The sequence below is a fragment of the Gobio gobio genome (genome assembly GCF_949357685.1).
Source record: "Gobio gobio genome assembly, chromosome: 8".
Taxonomy (NCBI): domain Eukaryota; kingdom Metazoa; phylum Chordata; class Actinopteri; order Cypriniformes; family Gobionidae; genus Gobio; species Gobio gobio.
In genome coordinates this window covers 11,014,912-11,041,690 of record NC_137114.1, presented here as the reverse complement: position 1 = coordinate 11,041,690, position 26,779 = coordinate 11,014,912, and the positions used below count along the sequence as shown (strand labels likewise).

Sequence of the window (26,779 nt, the reverse complement as noted above, 5' to 3'; positions counted from 1 at the left end):
AGATAAATAAATGCTTTATAAGTGCTTAACTGATGTAGTTAATTAATGTTAACTAATTAACCTTATTATAAAGTGTTACCATGATGATGCACACACATCAATACTCGACATACAAAACACAACAATGGTGACACTCAACAAATAATAATACAAAAATTAAAAAATAAACAAACAACACAAACTGCTAAAGTGAACCAAAAGTAAGTTCAACAGCACAGATAAAAACCAACAAGAATCATGAAGCTCCAAAGCATAATCTATTCATGCCGCACTGCATGCTGGGTACCTTCATAGTACATATGCACTGTAGAAATACAGTCTGAGTGCAGTTAGACACAAGAGAAGTCCTACTGTGAAAGTCATGCAGTTATTAACCTGCAATATAATTTCACATTACAATTTTTAACAGTGTGTGGTCAATTTGTCCTTAGTTTGAAAAAATAAATCTTAAATGCTGGAAAGGAGCTGGAGGATTTTTCTAAAGAACTGTGGCCAGTAAATGAATGACCCTGTATGAGCTTTTATATGCTTGCATAAATGGAGCTGCTGCTTTCTTCAACATGAGAGCAGAATTATCTGCAAGAATCACTGACGCAAATAATGTCATTTACCAAAAATCTAAACAGTTGCAGTTAACTAGCAGTGAGCAATTAGAGAAACCCCCCACCCCCGGGTGTGACCCAGGTCGACCTCGCTCTCATTAAGTGCCATAGACAGGCAAGAGTGGGGGAAGTGTAGAGGTTTCTGTGAGAGATCAGTCCAAACTACGAGACACAGTCTTCTTCTTTTAAAGAAGAAGTGAAAGAAATGAATAAAGTTAATGTATAGTGTGATGAAACAGGGGGTGGACAGGATTGGGAGATATAGATGGAAAAATGAACAAGCCTTGAGTAAAAATGTAGACAAAAGATCTAGACTTCCTGCAAATGTTATGGTTGAGAGAGAACGTTTTCATTCCCACAGCCATGTGCTCTATTGGCCTTCATTCCCAAAACAAAGCCTTAAATACAACCTCACTGAGTGCCCTCTGACTTATCACATGGCCCTAAAGCTGCAAACAGCCTGCAGATGTGATGCCGAGCAATGGCAATACATGTATTTACCTTGCTCAGAGATGCTGTTTGTGCTGTTGTTGTTTTTCAGAGGAACCATCTTCTCAACCAAAGAGTCAATGTTGCCAAATAGATGTTTAATGCATTAACAACTCAAACATAAACTGAACACATTTCAAAGATAATTGATGAACAGAAATGGAATAATGAGCAGAGGCGGACAGTAGTGAAGTATTTTTCTCTCTGCTTAAGTACAGTTTTCAAGTGTCTGTACTTCATCAGTGTTTTTTTTTTGCTGTTGAAAACTTTAAAGCATAATATTGTACTTTTAACTGCACTACGTTTCATATTGAATATCATTTAATCCTTAATTTCATTATAATAGAGAAATGTAGTACTTTCTTACTTTTACTCTAGTAAAAGTAACTCAAAGTTACTTGAGTACAAGTTTTTAAAGTAATTAAGTATTTAAGGTAAAAAAAACTTTTATTTATGAAATGTAGTGGAGTAAAAAGTACCACATTATGCTTTGGAATGTAGTGAAGTAAAAGTTTTCCAAAGAAAAACACTAATAAAGTACAGACACCTGAAAAATGTACTTGAGTAGAAAGTAAAAACACTTCACTGTCCACCTCTGATGAGTCCCTGAACAAAGAGGGGTCAATATTAGGGTTGGGTACCGAAACCCGGTGCTATATAACCGGTATGTAACCGGACCGAATCAGAACGCAGATTTCGGTGCTTCATATTAGTGCCACTTAAATTCAAACGTGCTTTCGGGCTTTGGCTGGCTCCGAGCCAGAGACAGACACGCTCATCGCTCGTCACACATCACAACTATTCAGTGTTTTCAACCACATCATGATTATTTTAGGTTTCAGACATTTAAATGCACATAATTACTAGCAAAAAATACACACTGATGTCTATATCGGCAATGACAAGCCTTTTAGTGTTTTATTCATATCAGATACACTTTAAATATAAGTATATAGTTTACTCTGTTCTTCTCCCAGTTCAGCGGTCACTTACTTTCATGTATTTCGTGAGACGAGGATGAATTTATGTGATGTAAATCCGACAGATCCAATTCTCTGAGGCGCCAACTAACATGGCGCCGCCCATCGCGCAGTATAGATCAACTAACACACATTCACTCACACATATTTGAAAATCAGAATATCAGATAGTTTGTGACATAGTTAACAAGTTTGTGAATATTTTGAATAAAAAAGAAAAAACTAAATAAACCGATTACAGCTGTCATGCAGCGCTATTGCGGCTGCTGTGTCACGTGAGAAGCATGGAAACAATAAGGCGATGCGTTCTAAAATATTTAGCCAGAGAATATGGTCATATTTCTGCAAAATAAAGCTGAACCTTGAAGCTGGTTTGTAGCATACCAAGAATACAGACTATACTGCTGTTTTTAGTACTGTAACTATTGTATTGTAGTTGGGTTAGGTGGCTTAGGTTTTACTGTGAATTTGTTAAGTAAATTGTGTTTTGTATCTATTTATATATTTAAGTATACTTTAAACTTTTAATAAATTGTTCCATTTAAAGAATAAAATAAAATAAAAATCAGTAAAAAGCCTTTCTTTAATGTCATCCACCGTTGTTTTGTGGCTCTTTTTTTTTTAAGTATCGGTTCAGGCACCGTTTAGGCACTGGTACCATTTTAAAAGTATCGGTTTGGCACCGGTATCGTAAAAAACCCAAACGATACCCAACCCTAGTCAATATCAGGACCTTTTTACACCTGGTCATGTCATGAATTTAAATCCAATCACTCAAACCACTTCAGGTCTGAGATGAATTCTAGATGAAACTGGGCAAGTGTCAATGCATCTGGTTGTTGAAACCACATATGTACACTTTACACCTCCCAAAATGTAAAAAAAACAAATGTGTGAGAGCATGTTATTGGCTAAATGAAATGTTATAGCCAAATATGCCAGTGCTTCTGCAACACGCATCACCGCAGAAGAGATGAGTATCTCTGCAGCAAGCCAACGTGCAAAATGCCACAAGTGAAACTGAAAGTAAGTCACAGACTCTCAAAAACACACTCATCTTCATTAAAAGTAATGAGACTAAATGATCTTATCAGTGCTGATGCCGCTCTTTGTCCTATTGTGGTCTTTGATCTTGAAATTAGCGGATGAAAAATCAAATACAGCTCATATCTGCTTTCCTTGACATGAACTCTGTTACATTTGCAAGATAGATATCCACTGACTAAACTCATCACTGACTAAAACTATTAATAAATTATATTCACCAACAATACTTTCTTGCCACAGATCAGGCATTCTGAACTTTGATTTTTAATAGGGGAAAAAGTTTAGACGCACACAAATATCAAGAATAAGCATATGAATCTCAACAATGGTGACATACTTAATGCTGCAATGCATGCTGGGAGCCATGAGTTTTTACTGTGGTGGTTTAGTAGGGTTGGAGCTAAACTCTGCAGGTCATCAGCTCTCTAGGACCGAACTTGCCTACTCCTGACTTAGAGGTACAAAAATGTTAAGGGTACCACCCCAGTGACGGACACTTGTACCTTAAAAGGTACAATTTTGTACTCTTTTTTTGAGAGTGCATCAGCTCATTAGGAGAGAGCTCCATGAGTCAGATAATGCAGAGTTCAGACTGCACGATTTTCAAACTCATCGGATCACTGCTCGTTTCACACTGCATGACTATCTGGGCCAGCATTCAGTCACTGCTGTGTTCACACTGACCGATGGATCGGCGACAGGGGGTTTCACACTGCATGACTTCACACAGTAGGAAGAATCACCAACAACTCTCTCCTGTGCGCAAACTACGATTCATAACCAAACACAAGTAACACAAGTGACAAGTAAACATAAAATGATAGACTCCAGAAAGTTTGCGATCCAAATAGTCTGTGCGCTGATTTGCAGAGAGAAGGAGAACAAGAAAAAAGATTATGATGGAGGAAATGATTGGCGAGAGACACAGGGAGCAAAGATTGTGTTCTACAAAGAGAGTTTGAGGTAAATAAATAATTTGGCAATGTTCTAATGTTGCAGCTGGTCAAGCAAATGTTTGTGCTTTGTTTCTGTTTGATAGAATTGTAAATATATCTATTAAAACACTGATATTCTGGTCCAAAAGCTGTATCTTGCTCTCTCATTGGCTGTAGGTCATCGCCGATGTATTTTTCAGTCAGAACTCATTTCACACAGCAGGATTTTGAATCGCCGACAGGTCCAGATATTTAGCATGCCAAATATCTCACAGGCGTCTGCGACTCTCTCTGATCGCGTCTTTGATCATTCACACTGCGTGATTGTCACTCACGTGCACAAGCACCGATTTGCCTATGATTTCGGGCATTTGTCTGCGATTTGGCAAAGCCTGTCTGCGAGTCAAAATCGGCCAGTGTGAACTCGGCATAAGAGACAGAACCAACTCTGCTCCTGAAGGACCCCCAACACGGCACATTTTATTTGTCTCCCTAATCAAACACATCTGATTCAACTCATCCGCTCATTAGAAGACACTCCAGGACCTGAAATGGGTGTGTCAGAAAGAGGAGACTCTCTAAATGTGCAGTGTTGGGTTCCTCCAGGACCGGGGTTGAGAAACACTGCTTTAAACTATACCATTTAAGCAGTTATACCAGTTAAAACCGCTCATCTGTGTAGCTTGAAAAGTTCAAATAACTGCACTTCTGTTGCAACGAGTTAAGTTTCCAACATGTCTGCCCCACAAATGCTCAAACAAACACTGCAGTGTATTAAAGCTATCTCATGAGAAACCTGTATTCAAAGTTATTCATGAGATCCTGTATGTCTACTTAGAAATCTACATCTTCTTGCAGTCAAAGTCAGTCATGATAGCAGAATAGAGACACAGAGAGCAAAAAGGTGCCTAACAGCAGGCCTGACTCTGCTGACCTGGTTCTCCGTGCCAACACACATCCATCCAAACAAAATTACATAAGAATGCAGTGAGAATGCCCCCCAAATTCAAGATATTGGGGCAAAAAAGGCACCTGTATGAGTTTTTGTCTTTTATATTAATATCAGGGATTGGCAACCTACGGCTTGTGTGCCAGTCGCTGGCATGTGAGAATAGCTAAAGACGTGTATGTATTTCATTTAAATAAAGTCCCTCAAACTTGTACATTTACATTTGTACAGATGTACATTTTGAGGTAAATATTCCTCATAATCATATACCCTGTTTTATTAAGTTAGGTGCTATAAATACTATTAAAGTGTGGGATTTCAACCTGCTCTAGCGCACATATCCGACAAACCATTTTGAGGTGAAAAATATCACAAAACCGAGAGTGCTGTTTTCTTCCTGAATATCAGCATAACTGCAAATATTGCGTTGCTTTTACAATTCAATAAACAAAAAGCTAATATTAAGTGAGTTCCATATTAGCCAAAATATTGTCTGTTTTGGATCTATTTCGCCAACAAACCCACAGCAGAACCATTGCACATCTCCGAGCAATACACAGTGGAGATTCAATTCTGAATCAATCTGCATTTTTGAATGAATTGGTTGAGTGAACGATTCAATGACCCGTTCATAAAGACAGCGGTGCATCCGAATATGCATACTTCCCTACCCAGGCAGAAAACAATAGCTTTTCCAGTAGGCAAAAAAGTACCTCAAAGACCTACTACTTACAACACTGCATCTGATGGACACTATAGTATCCCATGAGGGTATAGAATAGAAAGAACACTTCTTTTTTTTACTTTCAATAAACAACATATAATATGACACAATATTTATAATACAATTATACATTTTCTCTTTAATTATTAAAATGCATAATATCAGCGTCATATGCATACATGCACTTATAATAGTCATTACAATTCGAGTCTTGTCATAACTGGTAAAACCTGAAAACCAAAGAAATAAAACATCTGTATTTTCTACTTTCTTTAGACAATATATAATATCACTCAATATGAAATACTATGGTAATGCCGTAAACGAGTCCTACCTCTCGAGACATTGCCTTCTCTGCCTTCGCTTATAAAATAACCTTTTTATCATAGTAAAATCTGCATGTCGCTCCCATCAAAAGTATTGTTTATCATAAAACATGTTGAAGATTAGTGGACAGGCTGTCGATTTGATTAAATGATAAGCTGTTTCCTCACAAAAGTGGTTTATTCAGTGTAGTGAAGCCTCTTCTCCATTGACTTCCATTAAAAGAACACCACTAAAAATGGCTGTCTCCTCAAATAATGCCCTATTTCAGGGTATATGGGGCGATTTCAGATTCAGCCTTTGGGTGCGTCTCAATCAGCTCCTTAGCTCAGTAGTCAGGGCACTGATCAGGGAGTCAGCCCATGGACTTATGTCCTGATCAGTGCCCTGACTACTGAACTAGGGAGCTGATTGAGACGCACCCTTCGTTTGTAGACACTGATTAGCTGGTTCAGGTGTGTTTGATTAGGGTTGGAACTCAACTCTGCAGGACAGCGGCCCTCCAGGACCGAGTTTGCCCATGCCTGCTTTAAACAGTACATGTATATTTATTTAGGTTTTGTAGCTATTACTGCAGTGATGTGCATACAAATTAAACTAATTCTTCAGAAAGTTCTGTTGTAACCTTATGTCATCTCCCTGCCTATATTAGTTGTTTGACTTGTTTAGCTTTTTGCCCTTGAAGAAAGAAAGTCCTCTGATTTCCTGATGTCACTTTTATAGCTTGTGACCGTGACAACCTCAGTCAACTCACACCCTCCAAACAAAACAATGGACAGAGCAACACAGCGTGCCAGTCAGTGTCACTTGCATTCAAATTTCTCATTTATATAGCACAAACTCGTGCAAACATGCACGACATATGCAAAACTTAACAACAACACAAAAACGTTGAACATTTATACAAACTTGACATATTTGACAAACACCTCGTCCTTACCATTTGTAAAGTCACAAAGGTGCTGATTGTGATCAAAGCCTATTGGCTGAGAGGTTTACCTTCAGTGCAGAGGGGACAGCTGTAATTGGCCGATTAAATATCAGATTTAGTCTCAGATTTGGTTTTAGATACATGGTCAAGGAAGAGATAAAAGAATACCAGTGATATTTTGTTATTTTGTTCCCTTCTGAGCTATGCTTTTTTTATTCTTCTCTTGTCTTCCTGAGCATCTGGATCACTAGTTGCCCAGTAAGGGCCACTCAAGTCCGTTTTCAAGGCCATTGTCAAGTCCTAAATGGCATCTCTCATCAATGTGGCCTTCAAAAAAAACCTGTACTTTCTCTCTTTCACATACATTTCACTCTCTATTACTCAGGTAACATTCCACAATTAACCTGGTATTAATTATTTCATTTTGTAGCAATTTCAAGAGTAACCTTAAGTCAGAACTGTTAATAAACAAAATATGTCCAAACTAGTTGATTGAATTTTTACATTTAAGGGCTTTCTAACAATGCTCACCTATGTATTTGGCTTTTCTAACTGTGATTGTGCTTATTTGTGCCATTAGTTAAATGTGTCAGAATGTGGGAATAGAAAATTAAATAACTATCAAGATAATAACTTCAGATTTCAGTCATTCTGCAATCCTACAGCAGTGTGAAACCACCCTACAATGACACCTTACATTTAATCAGACTCCTCTTTAAAAGAGTTCGATTTAAGGGATCGTGAAATACAGAGCAAAACACAATGTGCACTTGTAAAACAATAAAAAAGTAGTAACTACAGTTCAGTGTAGCTGGCCGGCTGCAGCAGCATTAAACTGTTGTAACTGCATTCACATGTTGTTGAACTGCATAACTGAATGAGGCTAGAGCTACTGCAAATCAATAATACTGTATTCATATCATCAACCCATGCCACAGTATGCATTAAAGGCACACTATGTAGTTTTTGGCCGCATTACCCTGTTAAAATTATGTTATAAGTAACATTACCCTGTGCGTTCGCTCAGCAGCTGCTATGAGACACTTGTTGCACACTGCAGTAATCTAGATCGATATTAGAATAACATAGGCCTATTCATTAATAAATGCTGGATGGCTTGTGTTTCAAAAGGCATGCAGTCAATTTTAAAACATATTGTATGACGGAGAAAATGCAGGATTTGCTGTACAATGATTCGTTATCTGTCTATAAATGTCTCGTCTAATAAAGCATATTATATTAAAGCGTCTTTGGTGTTTTCATGGTTTCTACAAAATAAAACCGGAATATAAATATAACCGCGGGTATGATGATGTTGAGTCTGGTGTTCAGACTCCACACCGGTTACATCACTTGCCCACCAAAATAATTTAGTTCAGTTAGAGAACAGACAATACAAATAAAAACTGAACGTGTTTGCTTAATAAAGCATGATCCGGCCGTGAGTCTCGGCAGGAGTCGTTCATCGGAGAGTGAGGAGCTGACTGAGATGATCGCGGAAGATTTGGTTTCAAAGCGAAGCGTAAAAGCGCCTATTTAAAGGTCCTGTTCTTCGTGATCCCATTTTTCAAACTTTAGTTAGTGTGTAATGTTGCTGTTAGAGCATAAATAATACCTGTAAAATTATAAAGCTCAAAGTTCAATGCCAAGCGAGATATTTTATTTAACAGAAGTTCCCTTTCAAAGCCTACAGCGAACGGCCGGTTTGGACAACCTCCCTGTACTTCCTGCTTTACTGACGTCAGTTGAACAGTTTGTTGACTAACCTCCGCCCACAAGAATACGCGGAAAAGGGGGCGTGGTCTTGTTGCTCTCCTGCGTGGAGAAGAGGAAGTGTTGCGTTTGTAGAGTGTGTTTGTCGCCATGTCGTCGAGACGCTGTTTTCATCCCGGGTCTGATTCCGGCTCAAATTGATACGGTAATATAGACATGTTTACAATAACATTGAGCGCATGCATCTCCCCGTTATGGTAAGAGGCGTGACCTTTCCGGGCAACGTGCGCTAAGCTGCTGTCCAATCACAACACGGGAACCGCTGGCACAATCAGAACTCGTTACGTATTTCTGAAGGAGGGACTTCATGGAACAGGGAAATCTTTCAAGCCGTTTTGAGGACAGTGAAAACAGTGGTATACAGATCAGTAAATTGTGTGAAAAATACTGTGTTTTTACACGCGAAACATGAACACATGTTATATTGCACACTGTAAACACAATCAAAGCTTCAAAAACACAGGAAAAACGGGACCTTTAAGGGAGTTTGTCATTTGTTTTGTTGTGTTTTTCATTAAAAATAATAGACTAATGAACCCACAATTCAAGCAACCCGCCACTGAATTGGCGCTAATTCAAAACCGGAAGTAAAATTTGCACGGCCGCACAGAGCGCGCATTTAAAGGGTCACTTCAGTGATTTAGCATTAGGCTTTGTATCAGTAGAAACCCGTTAGTATATTCAAATTATGGTACTTTCCCCCCTCATATCCCCCTGAGACGAGAGAATTATGCATTTTATTTCTGGAAAAATTCCTTTTTTTTGGCCAGAGGCTAAAGACTACAGCCACTAGATGGCGCTGTTCCGCATGTTATCAACCCGCCCATAGGGGAGAGATCTCACACACAGAATGTAACGTTAAGACAGACGGCCACACGGACATTCATAATAATGGTGTATAATTAATCCATAATTAATTTCGCGGTGCAGAGTAAAGTGAGTGTTTCAACTTTTCAATGAATTCCTGTGATAGTTTAGCTTCCATATGCGATCTGAAAACATGGCAGACTGGCGCTGAACGTTACCTCAGCTCTGCGTGAGCTCGAATGAAATCTGACACTGCTGCGTCTGTGACGTGACTTTCATTCGGCTCACTCACACTTTAGTGAAAAGACACGTTCAGTTTTTAATTGTAGTGTTTAGTCTCTAACTGAACGAAATGATTGTATTACTATGAAGATCAAAACGACGGTGTACGGAGTGGCCTCGTAGGGCAGCGAAGCAAGTGCATTCTGGGAGTTGTTGTCTTTCATCCACATGAGACAAAAATACATTTTCTGTCTTTTCTCAGTCTAGAAGGCACCAAATTCAAAGATAATTTCATATTTCTACTGCATAAATGACCCAGTTTAAATACAAAGCTTAATGCTAAATCACTGAAGTTACCCTTTAAGCGTTGTTTACTTTCGCGCCTCGTCCGCTTGGCACTCTGCGATGACGGCATTTTTGCTGCGCGCACCCTCGCGCTCGTGCGGACGCGTCGAGTAGGCTTTACGCACGAACGGTTATTCATTCATTCATTCATGGCGTGCGTCTCAATCATAGACTGATCAATGCCTGATCAGTGCCCTGACTACTGAACGAGGGAGCTGATTGAGACGCACCCATGGCCTCACAGAAGAGCTGTCATTCACGGTGTGTGTGCGCTGGTGCATTTTCAGTTCAGTTTTCAGTTGCGTTCTGACAGCCTGAGCGGTCGTGTGCATATTACTTTAATTTAGATAAAATTAGTGATTTAAAACCCCCCGCCGGTGATACCGGTATTACCGGTGTTGTCACACATCGATAAACCGGTGGGAAAATTTCCTCACGTCACATCCCTAGTTTGGGATAATGTAAGTAGGCCTACACAATCAACAAATAACATTGTTTGAGTGATTTTTGGATATTTTAATCCAAAAATCGTACATATCGCGCCTTTAAAATGTTGTAACTGCATTCACATGTTGTTGAACTGCATAACTGAATGAGGCTAGAGCTACTGCATATCAATAATACTGAATTCATATCATCAACCCTTGCCACTGTATGCATTAACACCACAGCACATCCTAGCAGCTGCACTGCACACTTTAGATGCCATCTCAATCACACACACCTGATTCAAGATTCAACTGATCGGCTCATTGATTCCAAGACCTGGAGTGGGTGTGTCAGATAAGGGAGACAACATCCAAAATGTGCAGTCCCAGTGCTGAAGATGGCAAACCGGGGCTGGAAACCGCTGCTCTACAGCCCAGCACTACATTCCTCTGCGGCGCTTTTACAACGAAGCTGTTTATTTGTTGAAGAACATCGTTATAGACCCAAAATACGACACCGCTAACAGAGGCCATTAGACACAAACACTCACCTTGTTCAGTTACAACTTCCATAATCATTCGCCGCAGAATAAGACCTCACTATGCGAGAAAACGAAATGCAACGTTTGGCACAAAAAGAAGGCATTTTCCTCTATTGGTCGTTACGCACGGTATGCTTCTCTTTACGCAAAGCACTGGAAAATGGTGCACACGTTGTCCGTCCAGCAAACAGCATCAAAATGAGGAAAAGGGAGTCTTGTCCGCTCGTCTTACCGTTATAGTAGCATTCCTTACAGCATTGGATGCGGTTTGCCGGATCTCCGCTGCGCTTCCCGGCTTTAGTAGGCTTTTCGTAAATCTCCGGGTCGATTCCGCTGCCATTTCTTCATCGGTACATTCGGGGCTACGGTCTGCAGTGTGTGCCACGAATCCGTAATGTGTCTAATCACGCTGAAATCGAAAGACTGTACATGCACGTCCTTCGAGCAGTCGGCAGCTTTACTACAGCGCGGTGGGCAGGGCTCCGTTTACTCAGCATTCACAGATATCAGCAGAGGGGGACCATGTTCGACACATTCATCATTTACTATCATTCCCAGGCATTAGTAGAGCTGGAACAATATGTAGAGCCCGATAGGGTCGAACGATTGATTATAATAGCCTATTTTGAGATGAATGTATTCAATGTCAGTCTCGCTTTAATTGATTCTACAGGATGTCAAATGTTCATCCAGTGCATACATCATTCCTTTTAGGCCTAACATCTGGCAAAGGGACTACCAATCAAAACTAGCCTATGGGCCAATTTGGGTACATTTACATTCATGAACGTTGATTAATGTAGGCTACACTGTCCTTTAAAAAAAAAAAATAATAATAAAAAAGATTAACGAGATTATAATTAATACTAGACGCCAGATCATCTTAAAATACGTTTTCATGGCAGATTCCTCACGTTTACAGTTAATGCAGGTTAATATGTTATAGGCAATTTGCATGCATAAAAAGTAGTCTTACAGTGCGCTAATCTCGGTGTGCATGTCATTTCTTTAAACCAAACTGTCTAGAAGTGGTGGTGGTGGTGGTGGAAGTGCGCGTGAATGCATTTGTTGGACTTTAGCGCCATCGCGCGCCATCTCCACAAAACAGAACACACATTATTTTAAAAGCATGTGATTTTCATGACGTAATTTCCCGACATATTCTTTTGCACTGATTTTATTTTATTTTTTAAGATAAAAGTCAGGGCCGTGCAAAGACAAGACGGGCAGGTGCTCAAGTGAGTGAAAGAGCACCCCTCTCATAATTATTATAAAAAGTAAAGATGCATATTGTTGATCATTAATTAATTTCACTATTTAACTATAGGCTATAGGACTGTTATAAGTGAATGAAATCAGTATCAACTAAATTCATCGTACTATTCATCATAATCACTTACACTGCAATTATAATTGCCTAAATAATGTTATGAGATAAATGTTCTAAATAAAACATTTTGAATATAGAAATGTTAAATATCTGAAATTATATACTATTATGAAACTAAATCAAAAAGGTTGTAATAAGTGCATCATATAATCTTGAAAGAAGCAAGTGTCCACTGACTTTATAACAGTTCCAGTAAACTGTTACTAGGCAGTGTTGCCAGAATGGGTTAACAATTCCCTGCTCAAAAGTTCGCCAAATGGACTAAAATGTCCAGGTAGAAACTGGAAGAAATGAACCAATAAATGTGTCATTAATTCATTGATCCGTACTGTACTTTAATCCAACAACAACATCAAAAATGTCACAAACACAACAATGATGCACTTTTGTAAAGGACATAAAACATAATGTAGAACTTTGCACAGCCAAAACTGATCAAGTCCAGGAGCTGTCAAGGACGAGTATACCAGAGTAAGGTCTGGATTGTTTAATAGATGTCCTGATGCTTGACAGTCCCATATTCAGTTTTGATTTTCATTGAATCGTTCTATTGTACTCTGATTGTAGAGTTACAGTTCTATTATTTACAAAGAGCCTTCATCCCCAATCTCTCTCTGATAACACTGCATTTGTTGAAAGAGAATATATTTACTAAAAGTCAAGGGTCAAGAGCCCCATTAAAGCAAACACTGATCACCATAATGTAATAATATTACTTTCAATAAATCAACAACCAAACCTCTGTTAATTGTCAATAAGAACTTCTGTAGTCATCTGACTACAAAATCTATTCCGTTTTTTGAACTGAACTAGATCCACAGGACCCAAACCCTGAAAAAAGCACAAGCCGCTGCTCTCGACGTTATACTCACCGAACGTTCTGAAGGAATCTGTGACGTTACAATCGAACTCGATCGCCTGTGAGTGAGGCTGTTGATTAAAACTGAACACGCAATACCAATAGAAAGAGTTACTGAGCATTTTTAAATTCATGATTGTTCATACAAAAACCCAGATAGCAATGAGTCGGCGGACCACCGGCGGTGATCCGGCGGCTGTAGAAGCGTCAGAATTGCGTAATCGCAAACACGTTTGACGGCGCACCGCCGGCGGCAGCCGCTTTTTAAAAGCGGCAGCCGGCTTCCTACCGCCTTCGTACCGCCGCCGGCCCGCAGGCAAACCGCCGTTCCGCCGCCTTTATACCAAAAGGCGGCCCGTCGGAGGCAAACGCTATTTTCGAGCGATCTGCCTCCGCTTATTGTGTAATAAATAATATATATTTATTTATTATTCATATATTTGTAACATGCAGTTTATGATGGATAATAATTGAACAAACCAGATAAATTCCCATTTGGCATTTTTATTCCACATTTCAAAGTACATTAACTGTCAATGATACAAGATAATATAAATGAAATATAACAGACAATAAATAAGCTTAAATAGGCCTATAAATAACAAAAAACATTTTTACTAAAGAACCTGCATGTTTCCAATTAAATTTTGGTTTAAAAAAAAAAAAACAGCCTTACAAGCAAATTATAACACTTACAATATTTGTTAATAACAAATAGGTCAGCTCTGGGATGAAAAGAATTACCATTAAATATTATATCAAATAATGAGGATATTTGGTACCAAAGAATGTGCAGGATACCAAATAAATCGAGGTATAACATCACATTTAACAAGCCATTTCTAACAATAGGATAAATGGTAATAATTTAGAGTAAAGCTCTGGAGAAGAATAGAACAGTAGTAGAACAGACCATTATAACAAGCCTGACTATGGGTTCTCCGGTTTTCCCCGACCTCCAGAATGAGGCAGCGCAAATTGGCTTATCTTCAGTGATTTCTTGTGCGCCTATATAAAGGACAAACAACCTCGCCATCCCATCCAAGGAGCTGCCTTCAAGGCAGGGTCACAGGGAATAAAAAAAAAAGTAATTTCCACAGTGAACAGTGTGGATTGGGTGAGTGTAGCCTGAAACTTCTGGCTTCTTAAGGGGTCTTGATGTTACTGACTGCAGGATAAAGAAAGGGTTCCAGGTGTCAGTAGTCAGCCTAGGTATAAGAGGTCGGCTGTGGGTCCCTCTCAGCTGTGCGGCGTCTTTTTCCGCCTTCACGATCAGATGTTCCTTTCAGGTAACGCATAACGTTAACCTGGACCGCCTCATCAGTGGCATCCTGGGTTGCCGGGTTCTTCCGGATGGCTCCTGTAGAAAATACAGATCTGTCATTCCATGTGAATGTCATAAGGCCACACACATCTACTTAAATATATAACAAATTTATATATTTATATATATTACTTTGAACAATGGTCTTCAGGAACATGCCTCTAAAACATGCTTTATCCCCTACACCCGTCCAGGTTGTATTAATGGAAAGGTGATTAGAGAAGATACTCTGAAGTATTCGCCACACGGTTGTCTTTAGGTCCCTCCCACATTTGATTGCCAAAAACCGAAGCTGAAAATACAAAAAAAGTGTTACAAATTACATATCTCTGAAGCTTCTCATACATAAATATAAAAATGTGACAGGCTGTGGATTCAGACTGTAGAATATGCAGTGTACAATCTTAAATTTTACTTTTTAGATTACCCTACAGCATTATAAACAAAATCAGCACACTTACTGGAGCTCTTTATCCTGCCTCAAACTGTTGTCAAGCAACGCCAAATGGGTTGTCGAGGGGGAGTAACAGACCCCCTGGCAGGGATAACTCTCCAAAAGACACATTGGCACTGAAATGTTGCAGCATAGTGTCCATTTTGTTGTCCATGCTACGCACAACATCGCCAAACTCTCCAAGACGTCGCAGCATTAGGGTCTGATCTGCACCTACAGGGGTTCACAGAATAAAAGAATAAAGCAGTCAGTCCTGGTCCCTCAACTACTAAACTATGACATTTACAACTAGGTCTACTACATGTACAGGTGGCCCCAGTGGGAATTAAACCAACAACCACAGGTGTTGTTTGCAAGTTGTACCTGATTGCCCAGTACGAGCAAACGTCGTCAACATTGTCCCAACTTGCTTCACCTGCTCATGAAGTGAGCCGCTGCCATCCGAAGCTACAAAATGAAAGGCATTTGGTAATTTTGGACCTACATCACAGTCAAAAAAGTAAAATTTAAGAAAGAGTGCATGTTCTCACCTGCTTGTGCATTGCTTTCCCTCAGGGCTTGGTTCTCATTCTGGAAATCTACATAAAAAATATTTTAATTATATACATATACATATATATACATACATACACATATATATACATATATATATACATATACATATATATACACATATACATATATATATAAAACAACAACTACAGGCACAATTTTCCATACTGTTAAAGTTTCCAACATCTGCAATTTCCTGTTTGTCCATCTCAACTCCTTTCAATATTCTTCTCCTTATAGCCCAGTAACTAGACATTGTGACTAACAATTTATTTACCTTGAAAGCCAAAACGATTGTCCAATAGTAGGTCACTTGGATGAAGATAACCGATTGTGCTCTGGTCAAGGTATCTGCAAGAAAATGTGAACAAAACCGCATTGTTAACGTTATATACAGAATATACAGTAGCTATGCTGTGGGGGGAAAAACTGGTCAGCCAAATGTGGAACAGTAAAATGTATTCATTCAGTGTAGTGATTCAAGTAAACTGCATTGTCCTCAAACATAAAAAGTACAGCAGTTCAGAGAAATAACTCATAAATGACCTTAAATGCTAGAAGAACAGTAGCAACACAGCACATGTTAGCTAACACTTGCTAAAACTGACCTAGCAGCATGCTTGTTCGGACTAACACAATAATTTAAATACCTATATACATCATTCTGTTTTGTTAGAAAACACCAAAAGTTAAACTTAAGTCTTTCTAGATGTAAAGCTTTGGCTAACTTACAGTAGCTAGATACATTTTAACATGTAGAACATGCTTGAACTCAGTGTGTAAAAAAGGCGAAACAGCACGTGTTAGCTAACACTGTGCATTGTGCACTATATCAGCGTGCGTGTCTGAACAAACTAATTAAAACAACCTACCGGTATATACATCAAAAATGAACATAATATTGTGTGACACAAAAAGGAAACATGTACTTACTTAAACGCTCGTAGTCGAGGATATTTTCTGATCTCCTCTCTTCAAATACTAAAACCATGTGATGAGCGGCCGCTGTTGGTAAATCTGTATGTTTTACCGGTTTGTCTTCCGCCTTTTTTAGGTATACTGCCCCTCTCGGCCGGTGGAGGTACTTCTCTGTTTTTTTTTTATTTTATTTTTATTTAAATTAGTACATGTATAGACAAGTACAATACAAAAAGTACAATGAGAGAAAAATAAAAATAATAAAGCATTGTGGTACAGTTCCGAATATGTAGAACAAAGAATAACAACAAATGTAACACTGTATATAAAATAAATAATAAAAATAAGAATTCTGAGATAGAAAATACTTTATAATATTAAGGCAGTCACATGAAATTGAAAAGCTTTCAGGTTTCTGTTTTTGTAAGCTTTTTGTTTTGCGACCTCATGTTTGAGAGGGTTTCAAATATTGTAAAAATCAGCTTTATAAGAGGTAATATTAGAGGGCTTCTTTTGAGTTATTCTTGTCTTATGAATGTAGAATTTTTCCTAAATAATTAATAATATATTTTTGTTTTTCAGAAAAATATGGGTTTTGAAAACAAAGTAAAATGTCATGAAGTTAGTTCAAATTTTTTGTCATGTCTATTTTAAAGTCAGTCCAAAAAGAAATAGAAAAAAGGGCAATACAAAAATAAGTGTTATCCTAAAATGAACTTTCAAACTTTCTTAACCCTCCTATTATGCTAAAAAAAAAAAAAAGTATTACATCCATTATGGGTCAAATTGACCAACACTGTTTAAACACACTCGACATGCAAATAATCAAGTGAAAATTTAAATGTAATTTCCTAAACCTAACCTTATCATGGAATCAAGAGTCAAGAATCTGTTATAAACCCTAATGGCTTTGGAGCAAAAAAAACTAATATTTGATATAATTCACATATAGGCTATTATGATTTTATAATCGCTTCAAATGTGAGAACTAGTTAAAATGCTGTCAGTTCCACTCTATTTCCCAACAAGCCAAACATAGCCAACGTGGCTGGTCGAATTTGAGAGTAGAAATCCTTGTATTTCACAGCGGCTTGCCGCCAGCCGGCCGCGGTCCATTAGGCGGAGGCAACCGCCAGAGAAAATGAAGCCGGCGTCCCGCCGGCTAGTCGGCCGCGGCATCTCGCAAGAAATGGGAGTGACGTATTCGGCGGCAAACGTTTCATCACCGCCAGCGGGACGCACCTATAGCCGACAGCTTAGGGCCGGCGGCAAAAAGAAGCCGTGCCGATATTTTTTGCTATCTGGGAACTAGCACTGTTTATTATTATTTTGTAGCATTTGCAGCTGGTGAATAAATGGGAGAACGTGAAGCTGCGGAGGGGCATACAGTTTATTATTAAGCATAACAGACCACAAAACCAAACTCAGTCAACATATTATAATAAAAGCACATTTCTGAAACAATATCATTCACACAAAAAATCTGCTGCAGTTTTTTTTTCATTCTATTTATTTACAATATAAGCAACATATCAGAGGGACGTGCTTTCCCAAACATCAGGATTGCGCTACATTTAAAAAAACAAGACTTTTGACATTCTGACATTTTGCTCTATTTCGCCAACGAATAGTTACAAATAAATCATTGCGTATCTTCAAGCAGATTTAGGTACTGTCACTTGTGTGTGTGTGTGTGTGTGCGTGTGTCCGTTACAGACGCAAAAACATTTTAAAAAAAAAGTGTATAGGGCTTGGGCGTCGTGACGTCATTACTTGGTGTGGCGGCCATGTTGATGGCCTCCTTTCCTGCTACTCGGACTACTGCACACTGTTACAGACGTACTCCCTCTCAGTCGTGTGTCTTCATTTGATTAATTTGGCATTATTATTTCAACCATGGTAAACCGTTGCTGCATTGTGGGGTGTAACAGAGCAAATATAATAATAACATACAAATAACTTTTGAATAAATGTCATGAATGATGCAAAAATAAAGCTTCAGACTTTTACCAGTGTGTGACATTTCTGAGCTCCATTTGCAGACCAGCTTATGCCGTGTTGTTGAGACTCGTTCAGTCAAAACACAGACTTGTCAGCCATAATCAGCCATTTTATTGGTTAAATATCCAGCTACAATCAGTTCATGGGTCTCTAGGGGAGAGCGGGCACAACATAACGCGGGGTAGTTGTAACACACATGGTTTGTATTTTTCCACACATGCCAGGATGACGAAACGTATTTCCTAGTATTTCCACAGCTAAAGTAAATTTCTTAAGTTTATTTTTCATCTCTGTTTTTGTTTTTATTTAAAATAAGACAAATCTGATATTATGTTAATCTTATATCTGTTATTTAACAGTTGAGATGGTTCTTTAATGCTGATGTAACACCAGAAGACACGAGCCGCGGTTAAATCCCAGTTGTGGAGGCGGGGCATGTTGTCACACTGCGTTATAATGAGCCCCTATTAGAACTATGATATTATATTCTATACTTTTATGAGTTATTTTGAGAAACCATGAGAAAAAGGTGAATAAAAACTGAGAGTCAATGTTCAGAAATGATTCATTATTATTATGTTTTTAACTATACAGCTGTATAGGTGTATTTAGCAGTGTTTGTTGTCAAACTCAAATATTTGTATAATTTTAATGATTAAAAAATGGCATCATTTTATATAAAAAAGTTAATAATTGTATTTTATTGACAAGATAAAATGTTGTCACATTTAAAAAGTATACACTGTATTAATAAAACAAAACCACATAATTGTACTAGACATGAGAAATTAATGTGGGAAAAAAAGAAATACTCTGAACCCTGAGAGGATTTACACACACTTAGTTTGTGTCCCGCTCTCCCCTGTACTAGAACTGGTGATCTCATCACGGAGAGCTGATAAATGTGACATGCTTTAACCCCATTGTTTTTTAAAGTTGTTTTTTACTAAATTACTAAATTACTGATCTAAAGCCCACACTGTCACTGTTCATGATAATTGACATGAACTGATGACCGTTTTCTCCAGAACGGCTGTATGGCTGAATAAAATTATGCTGCATTATTTTCCTGTTTAACACTGTAAAGCTGCTTTGAAACAATCTGCATTGTTAAAAGCGCTATATAAATAAAGTTGACTTGACTTGACTTAAAGTGCAGTTTCTGACTGTACATAGCCGTCATAAGACTGTAAAATACAGGACGTTAGGAAAGTCTTACATTATTTGATATTCTAAAAACATTATTAAGCTTAAAGGGAGAGTTCATCCAATAATGAAAATTAGCCCATGATTTACTCGCCCTCAAGTCATCCAAGGTGTGTATGACTTCCTTCTTTCAGACGAACACAATCTGAGTTATATTAAAAAATGTCCTGGGTAATCCAAGCTTTATAATGGCAGCCCAAAATTTGAAGACCAAAAAAAGTGCATCCATTCATCATATATCTGCTCCACACGGCTTCAGGAGGTTAATAAAGGCCTTCTGAAGTGAATTGATTTGTTTGTGTGAGAAAAATATAAATTAAAACTGTAAAAAAGTCAAATATCAAGCTTCCGCCAGACCACCTTCTGTATTCAACTTATGAAGAAAGTGTAACGCCTCATGCAGTTCATGCCTTTTGACGTATTAAATATGGATATTTTTCTCACACAAACGCATCGCTTTGCTTCAGAAGGCCTTTATTAATCTCCTGAAGCCGTGTGGAGCAGATATATGATGAATGGATGCACTTTTTTTGGTCTTCAAATTTTGGGCTGCCATTATAAAGCTTGGATTACCCAGGACATTTTTAATATAACTCAGATTGTGTTCGTCTGAAAGAAGAATGTCATACACACCTAGGATGACTTGAGGGCGAGTAAATCATGGGCTAATTTTCATTTTTGGGTGAACTATCCCTTTGAGTGAGTTAAAGTTCAGTTGAAGTATAATTTAGTGATAAATCAATACACGATTACTATGAGACTAAAGATGCTTGTAGCCTTGATGGTAACACAAAAGTTTGATTGTATCTTCTAAGGTGCTGGAATGATGGATGAGATGAAAGACAGTATTTTTTAAATCAAACTCAATGTTTCTGTCCAACTTTTTGCAGCCTGCATGGAAGTGTCCAAACAATTCCCTTCAAATCCCAAAATGCATTCTGTGATGCCACTGAGGATTTTGGGACAGTGTGTTGCCTGACGCTCATGGCCTGCTCCATTAGTGCAGTGTGTGCAGTACAGAGAGAGAGAGAGAGAGACACTGGGACGGTTACAGATGCTCTATCCTCGTCTCTTCTGTTTCAGCTCATTTCTCTTCAGGTTTGAGGTCTAGATATGAGAAGAATTCTTGTTCCGTGTGAAATATTCAAAGAGCTTTTGGAATAATTTGGCAATATGTGTTTGAATGGAACATAAAGAGTCACCAAAAACATGTAGGGAATGATTTCTTTGGTGTGGCGTTTGAAATTACATTATAATGCACTTTTATGCAATAATATTTCCATACAATTTTCTCTGCATTTTCTTCCTATAAGAAATCCATAGCTTACTCCATTTATCAGAACTGACATTAAATATCTACTAGAAACCAAACATTTTAGTAGCCTGATAAAAAGACAAACAATACACAGTCCTCATGTACAATATAATATACAGTATAATGCAATATGCAGTAGCGCCCTCATGTGGAAGAGGAAAGGTTGTGGAAATCTTTGATCCGTCCACACTACGAAAGGCCGAACACAAGATGATCTAGCTGATGTACTTTTGCATCACGTGCTCAATAACAACCAAGGCCTTAAACCTCACTGGCAGTTTCCTCAAATTAAATGAGGTATTTTTAAAGTAAACACTGACACTTGAGCTCAAACAGTATTTAGTTTGACCTCCTGAGGTCATTTTTGACCATCTTTAACTGTTGTAAAGACAATTATTAGCTCTATTTTGTAGTTGTTTAAAATTTTTTTTTGTTTTTATGTAAATTCGAATCTGGCTCTACATTCTTCTAAAAGTAACAAATAGCCAAAAAATAAAATAAAAAGGTAAATGAACAGACCATAATTCTCATATTCTGGGCTGAGACGAGCTTCAGCGCTGATGGAATTCAGTTTGAACACTTCAAATGTTTCAGTATGACAAAAAAAAAAAATAATAATGTGCCAAGGCATTTGATTTAAACTCCTGAAATGGCTGACAGGGGTCAGATATAGTTTAATGAAATCTCTGTAGACAGGACGACTCCTAAAACAGCTCGAAGAATGGAAATAGACAAAGAAGAGAGTGAGTCAAGCAGACCAGTTCAGATCTCAAGACAGTGACTCTTCAGTTCATTGCTCAATGCTGCTGCTCTCTGTACTGGACAATACAACACAGTTACTGGTTACATGCCATGGCACAAAAAATGAGCATGCATCGTAAGAATCGTGATTTGTACACTGTAAAAGAAATAATAGTTCTACCAGAAAGACTCAGGAGGCCAGATGAAGTAACACAGATTTATTAACAGACCAGCAAGTATTATAGAGGTTCTTTCGTCTCGAGGGTAACGGACTTCACAGTTCGCCACTTCTTCCACCCGTAACGGTGGTGCTGCTCGGTCCCCTCGCCATATCGGCTCAAATAATGCTCAAGCAATCATTTGTCTTCCTCCATTTCAAAACAACCATGTCTTCAAAAAGTAAAGAAATGCTTATATTAATTCACTGGCCAACGGAGCAAACCCGTGACGTCACACGCGTTGGTATTGGAAGATGGCGGCTCCCCCCCATTAAAATGCTTACATTAATCGATATATATATTTATTAAAGTATAAATCTGTTGTAATGTAAACTCGACTGAATGCTTCATTTCCACTTTAAGATTCCAGCATCAATATTTGACCAATGATTTACAACACAAAATGTTACAGTGACATTAATGTATTGATTTGTGTCAGTAGTGCACAATCATGCGGAATTAAACTGAATTTACCATTTCACATAACAAGAGAACAGATACAGCTGTGCTCAGAATTATTGGCACCCCTGGTAAATACCATCAAAGATGGCTGTAAAAATAAATCTCCATTGTTTATACTAATCTTTAATTAAAAAAAAATCACAAAAATCTAACCTTTCATTGAAGTAAACCAATTGAAAGAGGGGGGTAAATCACATACTTTGTTTTCTTCAAAACACGTTGGCCATAATTATTGGCACCCGTTTACTTTTTGCAACCTGATTTTTCCGAGATAACAGCTCTGAGTCTTCTGCTATAATGCCTGATGAGTTTGGAGATCACCTGACCTGAGATCAGACACCATTCCTCCATACAGAATCCCTCCAGATCTCCAGATTCACAGATCCATGCTGGTGCTTCTTCTCTTCAGTTTTCTACAGGGTTCAGGTCAGGGAAGTGGGATGCTCATTTTGTGCTCAGTGGCACATTTGTGTGTTGATTTTGATGTTTGTTTTGGATACTGAAAGAGTCTTGAGCTGAAAATGTCGATAGCCTGTAGTAATAACAGGGAATGAGCAGCGGTGTTGACCATCTCCTAAACTCTGCCTTTGTTCATGACCACTTGATTTGCATATTAGATGATTTGATTTGCATAGAAAAATCGTGTAATCACGCATGTGGAAAACAAAAATTCATATTTTAATCAGGAGTTAGTTTTATTGTGAAACTTGCAGTATTTTTTTGTGTGTAAACATCAAGAAAAGGATTTAGATTTTACATTTGAATTTTCTATGATTAGGCTGTTTCTGTTTGTTGTTTTGTTGCTATGCAGTTCCCCCAATTTTATATCATAATTTCATTTTGTGTCGGGTATACCATTTTTTAGCATGTCAGTCAGCAGTCCTTGTGTTTCAGACACCTGCTTACCACATCCAAACTGCTGTTCCAAATGCTGTCATCATTTGTTTAGGTGACCCTTTACAATATGGACGCATTAATATACATTCATTCCTGTTTAACTAGTGGACAGATACTCTTGAGGTAATGTAAGACTCATGAAGAACTAAACCATTCATTAGAAACTAATAAACAGTCAATCTAATGATTAATTCCCATCAACATCTAAACATAAAAACAGTTGTACACCATCTACCTCACACCTTCTGCCCTCTGACTGATAGTCCATACTTTTTTTTAGCACGTAAAACGTGTCTTTTTGCTGTAAAATATTTAATGATTTTTATAAAGTAAACATAAGAATAAATGTTATATTGTCTGTAATATTTCAAGATGAAGACTGAAGCGAGTGATCATGTTGAATGATGCAAAATGTGATCAAATATGATATGTCAGATGTGTGCCAACAAATGGTTTAGGTTAAGCAAAATCATTTGAATGTCCATTGTAATGCGTCTGATCATTTTGTGGACTTTACTTGATTTGAATAGGTGTTGGACTTGAAGCGGAGCTGCACAGACTGATCTGAGGATCTAGCTCTCACTCAGTGCTAGATTTATTTGACTTAGTTGGGCTTAGAGAGGTCTGTCTGTAAGATGAATCTGAGGCTGTGTAAATCTAGAAATGAAATGACATTAGGACTGGAATCCATCCTATTGTGGATGACTCCCGGTGAGAATAAAGAGTGGATCAATTATATTTACAACCAATAGAGATTGATTAATTACACAAATAAAGCTTTAACTTATGAGCTCGAGTAGCTGGATGAAGCTAGTAAAATGACTGTAAAATGACTTCTAATTGGGTTAGCCTACCGAAATGAAGGGTTTGCAGAATAAGTTGCATCCAACACAAGCCATTAAGGGATCTCCTGGAGTATTTCTGGCTGGTTTTCCCCATGGGTAACTTCGGGCTGCTCACTGTCAGGTTTATGTTCTGTTTTGGTTTAGTTTTATGTGTTCCCAGCTCCTGTGTTTATTTCCTGTCTTCCTTAGTTGACCTCGGTTTCTAGTGTCTGTTAGTTACCATAGCAACCAATTATGTCCAGCTGCCCCTTGTTAATTCACTGTTCAGTTCAGTTCCTTGTCTATTAGTATGTCTATTAGTATGTCTGTTTTAAGTGGTTCTTTAAGTGGTTGTGATTATAAAAATGAGCAGTACCACATATTTATTTGACAATAAATACATACACTATATTGCCAAAAGTATTGGGACTCCCTCCAAATCATTGAGTTCAGGTGTTCAATCACTTCTATGGCCACAGGTGTATAAATCAAGCACTAGACCTGCAGACGCTTCTACAAACATTAGTGAAGAATGTGTCGCTCTCAGGAGCTCAGTGAACTCAAGTGTGGACCAGTGATCGGGTTTCCCCCTGTGCAATAAGTCCATTCGTGAAATTTCCTCACTACTAAATATTCCTCGCTCAACTTTTAGTGGTGTTATAACAAAGTGGAAGCAATTGGAAACAACAGCAACTCAGCCATGAAGTGGTAGGCCACGTAAAATCACAAAGTGGGGTCAGCACATGCTGAGGGTCACAGTGCGCAGAAGTGGCCAACTTTCTGCAGAGCCAACAGCTCCAAACTTCATGTGGCCTTCAGATGAGCTCAAGATCAGTGTGTAGAGCTTCATGGAATGGGTTTCCATGGTCGAGCAGCTCATCCAAGCCTTACATCACCAAGTGCAAGGCAAAGCGTGGGATGCATTGTGTCAAGTGTAAAGTTTGGTGGAGGGGGGATTATGGTGTGGGGGGGTTGTTTTTCAGGGGTTGGGCTTGGCCCCTTAGTTCCAGTGAAAGGAACTCTTAATGCTTCAGCATACCAAGACATTTTGGACAATTTCATGCTCCCAACTTTGTGGGAACCGTTTGGGGACGACCCCTTCCTGTTCACACATGACTGACCAGTGCACAAAGCATCGCTCCATAAAGACATGGATGAGTCCTGACCTCAACCCGACAGAACACCTTTGGGATGAATTAGAGCGGAGACTGCCGACTCCTAAACCTTGTGGAAAGCCTTCCTAGAAGAGTTGAAGCTGTTATAACTGCATTATAACTCCCTATTAACATTAAGAATGGGATGTCATTAAAGTTCATGTGCATGTAAAGGCAGACATCCCAATTTTTTTGTTGGCAATATAGTGTATGTGTATCTTATTCATCTGTATTCTTTATTGTACTGTTGTCTCTGTGTACTGGAAGCTTCTTCTGTTACCAAAACAAATTCCTTGTGTGTGCAAACAAGCTCTTTCCGATTCGGTTCCTGAGTGTTTGTTAATTTGAGTTATTGTTAATTAAAGTTTTACTGCTGCAACTAGATCCTGCTCAAACTCATCCTGCTCCGACATTCATTAGTTATTGCTAATCTCACTTCACCTCTCTCGAGTCAGTCACTAAAGCCTGATCATGAATTACAGCTCATCGTATAAGTGGCTGCCCTTTGAACTGGTCAAACCTTAAACTCTTTAACTACAAGTTATACCCCAGAATTACAACAAGATCATTTATTTTGAAAAAAGGCAAAAAAGAAAGAAAACACACCACACACTACATATAATTGTCATACATTCACGTTGATGAGGAGGTTGTCTTATTAAAACTGAAAGAAAAAAAAAAGACCTAGAGGACAAAGTATGTGTAAATAACCCCTAAAACTGCTATCTTTATCAGCCAGTATAACAAACACACCAGCAAGGATTCAGAATAAGCTGAAGATGCTGAAGATATTTCCCATAGAAACCAGCAGGTGGTGCACTTGCTCCTTTTTGAGATACGTTGGAATTACAGAGGCCAAAACTAAGTTCCCATCCGCATTGGTTTGGAGGTCTGAAGAAGCTGGCTGTCGTCAGGATACCGGACTTCCCATGAGTCTCTCCTGACGCAGAGAAACCAGTCTGTTCAACCACAACCTCTCTGCCTCCTCTTTATCCATGAACAGCTGCAAGAGAGAGGGAGAGAGACAGTTCAGTTCCTTCCATTCAGACCAGGGTCTCTCTCAGTCCTGCAGAGTTTAGCTCCAACCCCAGTTAAACACACCTGAACCAGCTAACTGGTGTCCAACAACTGTCTTTTTACACACTGATTAGCTGGTTCAGGTGTGTTTAATCGGGGTTGGAGCTAAACTCTGCAGGACAGCGGCCCTCCAGGATCAAGACTCCTGATTTAGACTATTCAATTGCAATGAACTTCCAAAGAACTTCAACAATCATCCACTTACAGGTCAGAGAATAAAAAGCTCAGACCCCTCAGACGTGAAGAAAGAACAATTCTTTAATATAGTGTAGAATATTCTTTCACAGCT

At 38.5% G+C, this 26,779-nt stretch overlaps 2 protein-coding genes across 2 annotated transcripts in view; both read right to left on the bottom strand.

Moving 5' to 3' along the window:
* dock10 (dedicator of cytokinesis 10) overlaps positions 1-11,565 on the bottom strand; it is a 162,029-nt gene extending 150,464 nt beyond the window's left edge. Inside the window, exon 1 of the mRNA XM_079823032.1 lies at positions 11,331-11,565. Within this exon, the coding sequence (XP_079679158.1) occupies positions 11,331-11,438 (108 nt within the window). The 5' untranslated portion in view covers positions 11,439-11,565. The remainder of the gene's footprint in view (positions 1-11,330) is intronic.
* A 14,402-nt stretch (positions 11,566-25,967) lies between these two features.
* The window catches only part of rsrc1 (arginine/serine-rich coiled-coil 1), a 208,676-nt gene continuing 207,864 nt past the window's right edge, over positions 25,968-26,779 (bottom strand). Inside the window, exon 10 of the mRNA XM_079823893.1 lies at positions 25,968-26,416. Coding sequence (XP_079680019.1) covers positions 26,324-26,416 — 93 coding nt within the window. The 3' untranslated portion in view covers positions 25,968-26,323. The remainder of the gene's footprint in view (positions 26,417-26,779) is intronic.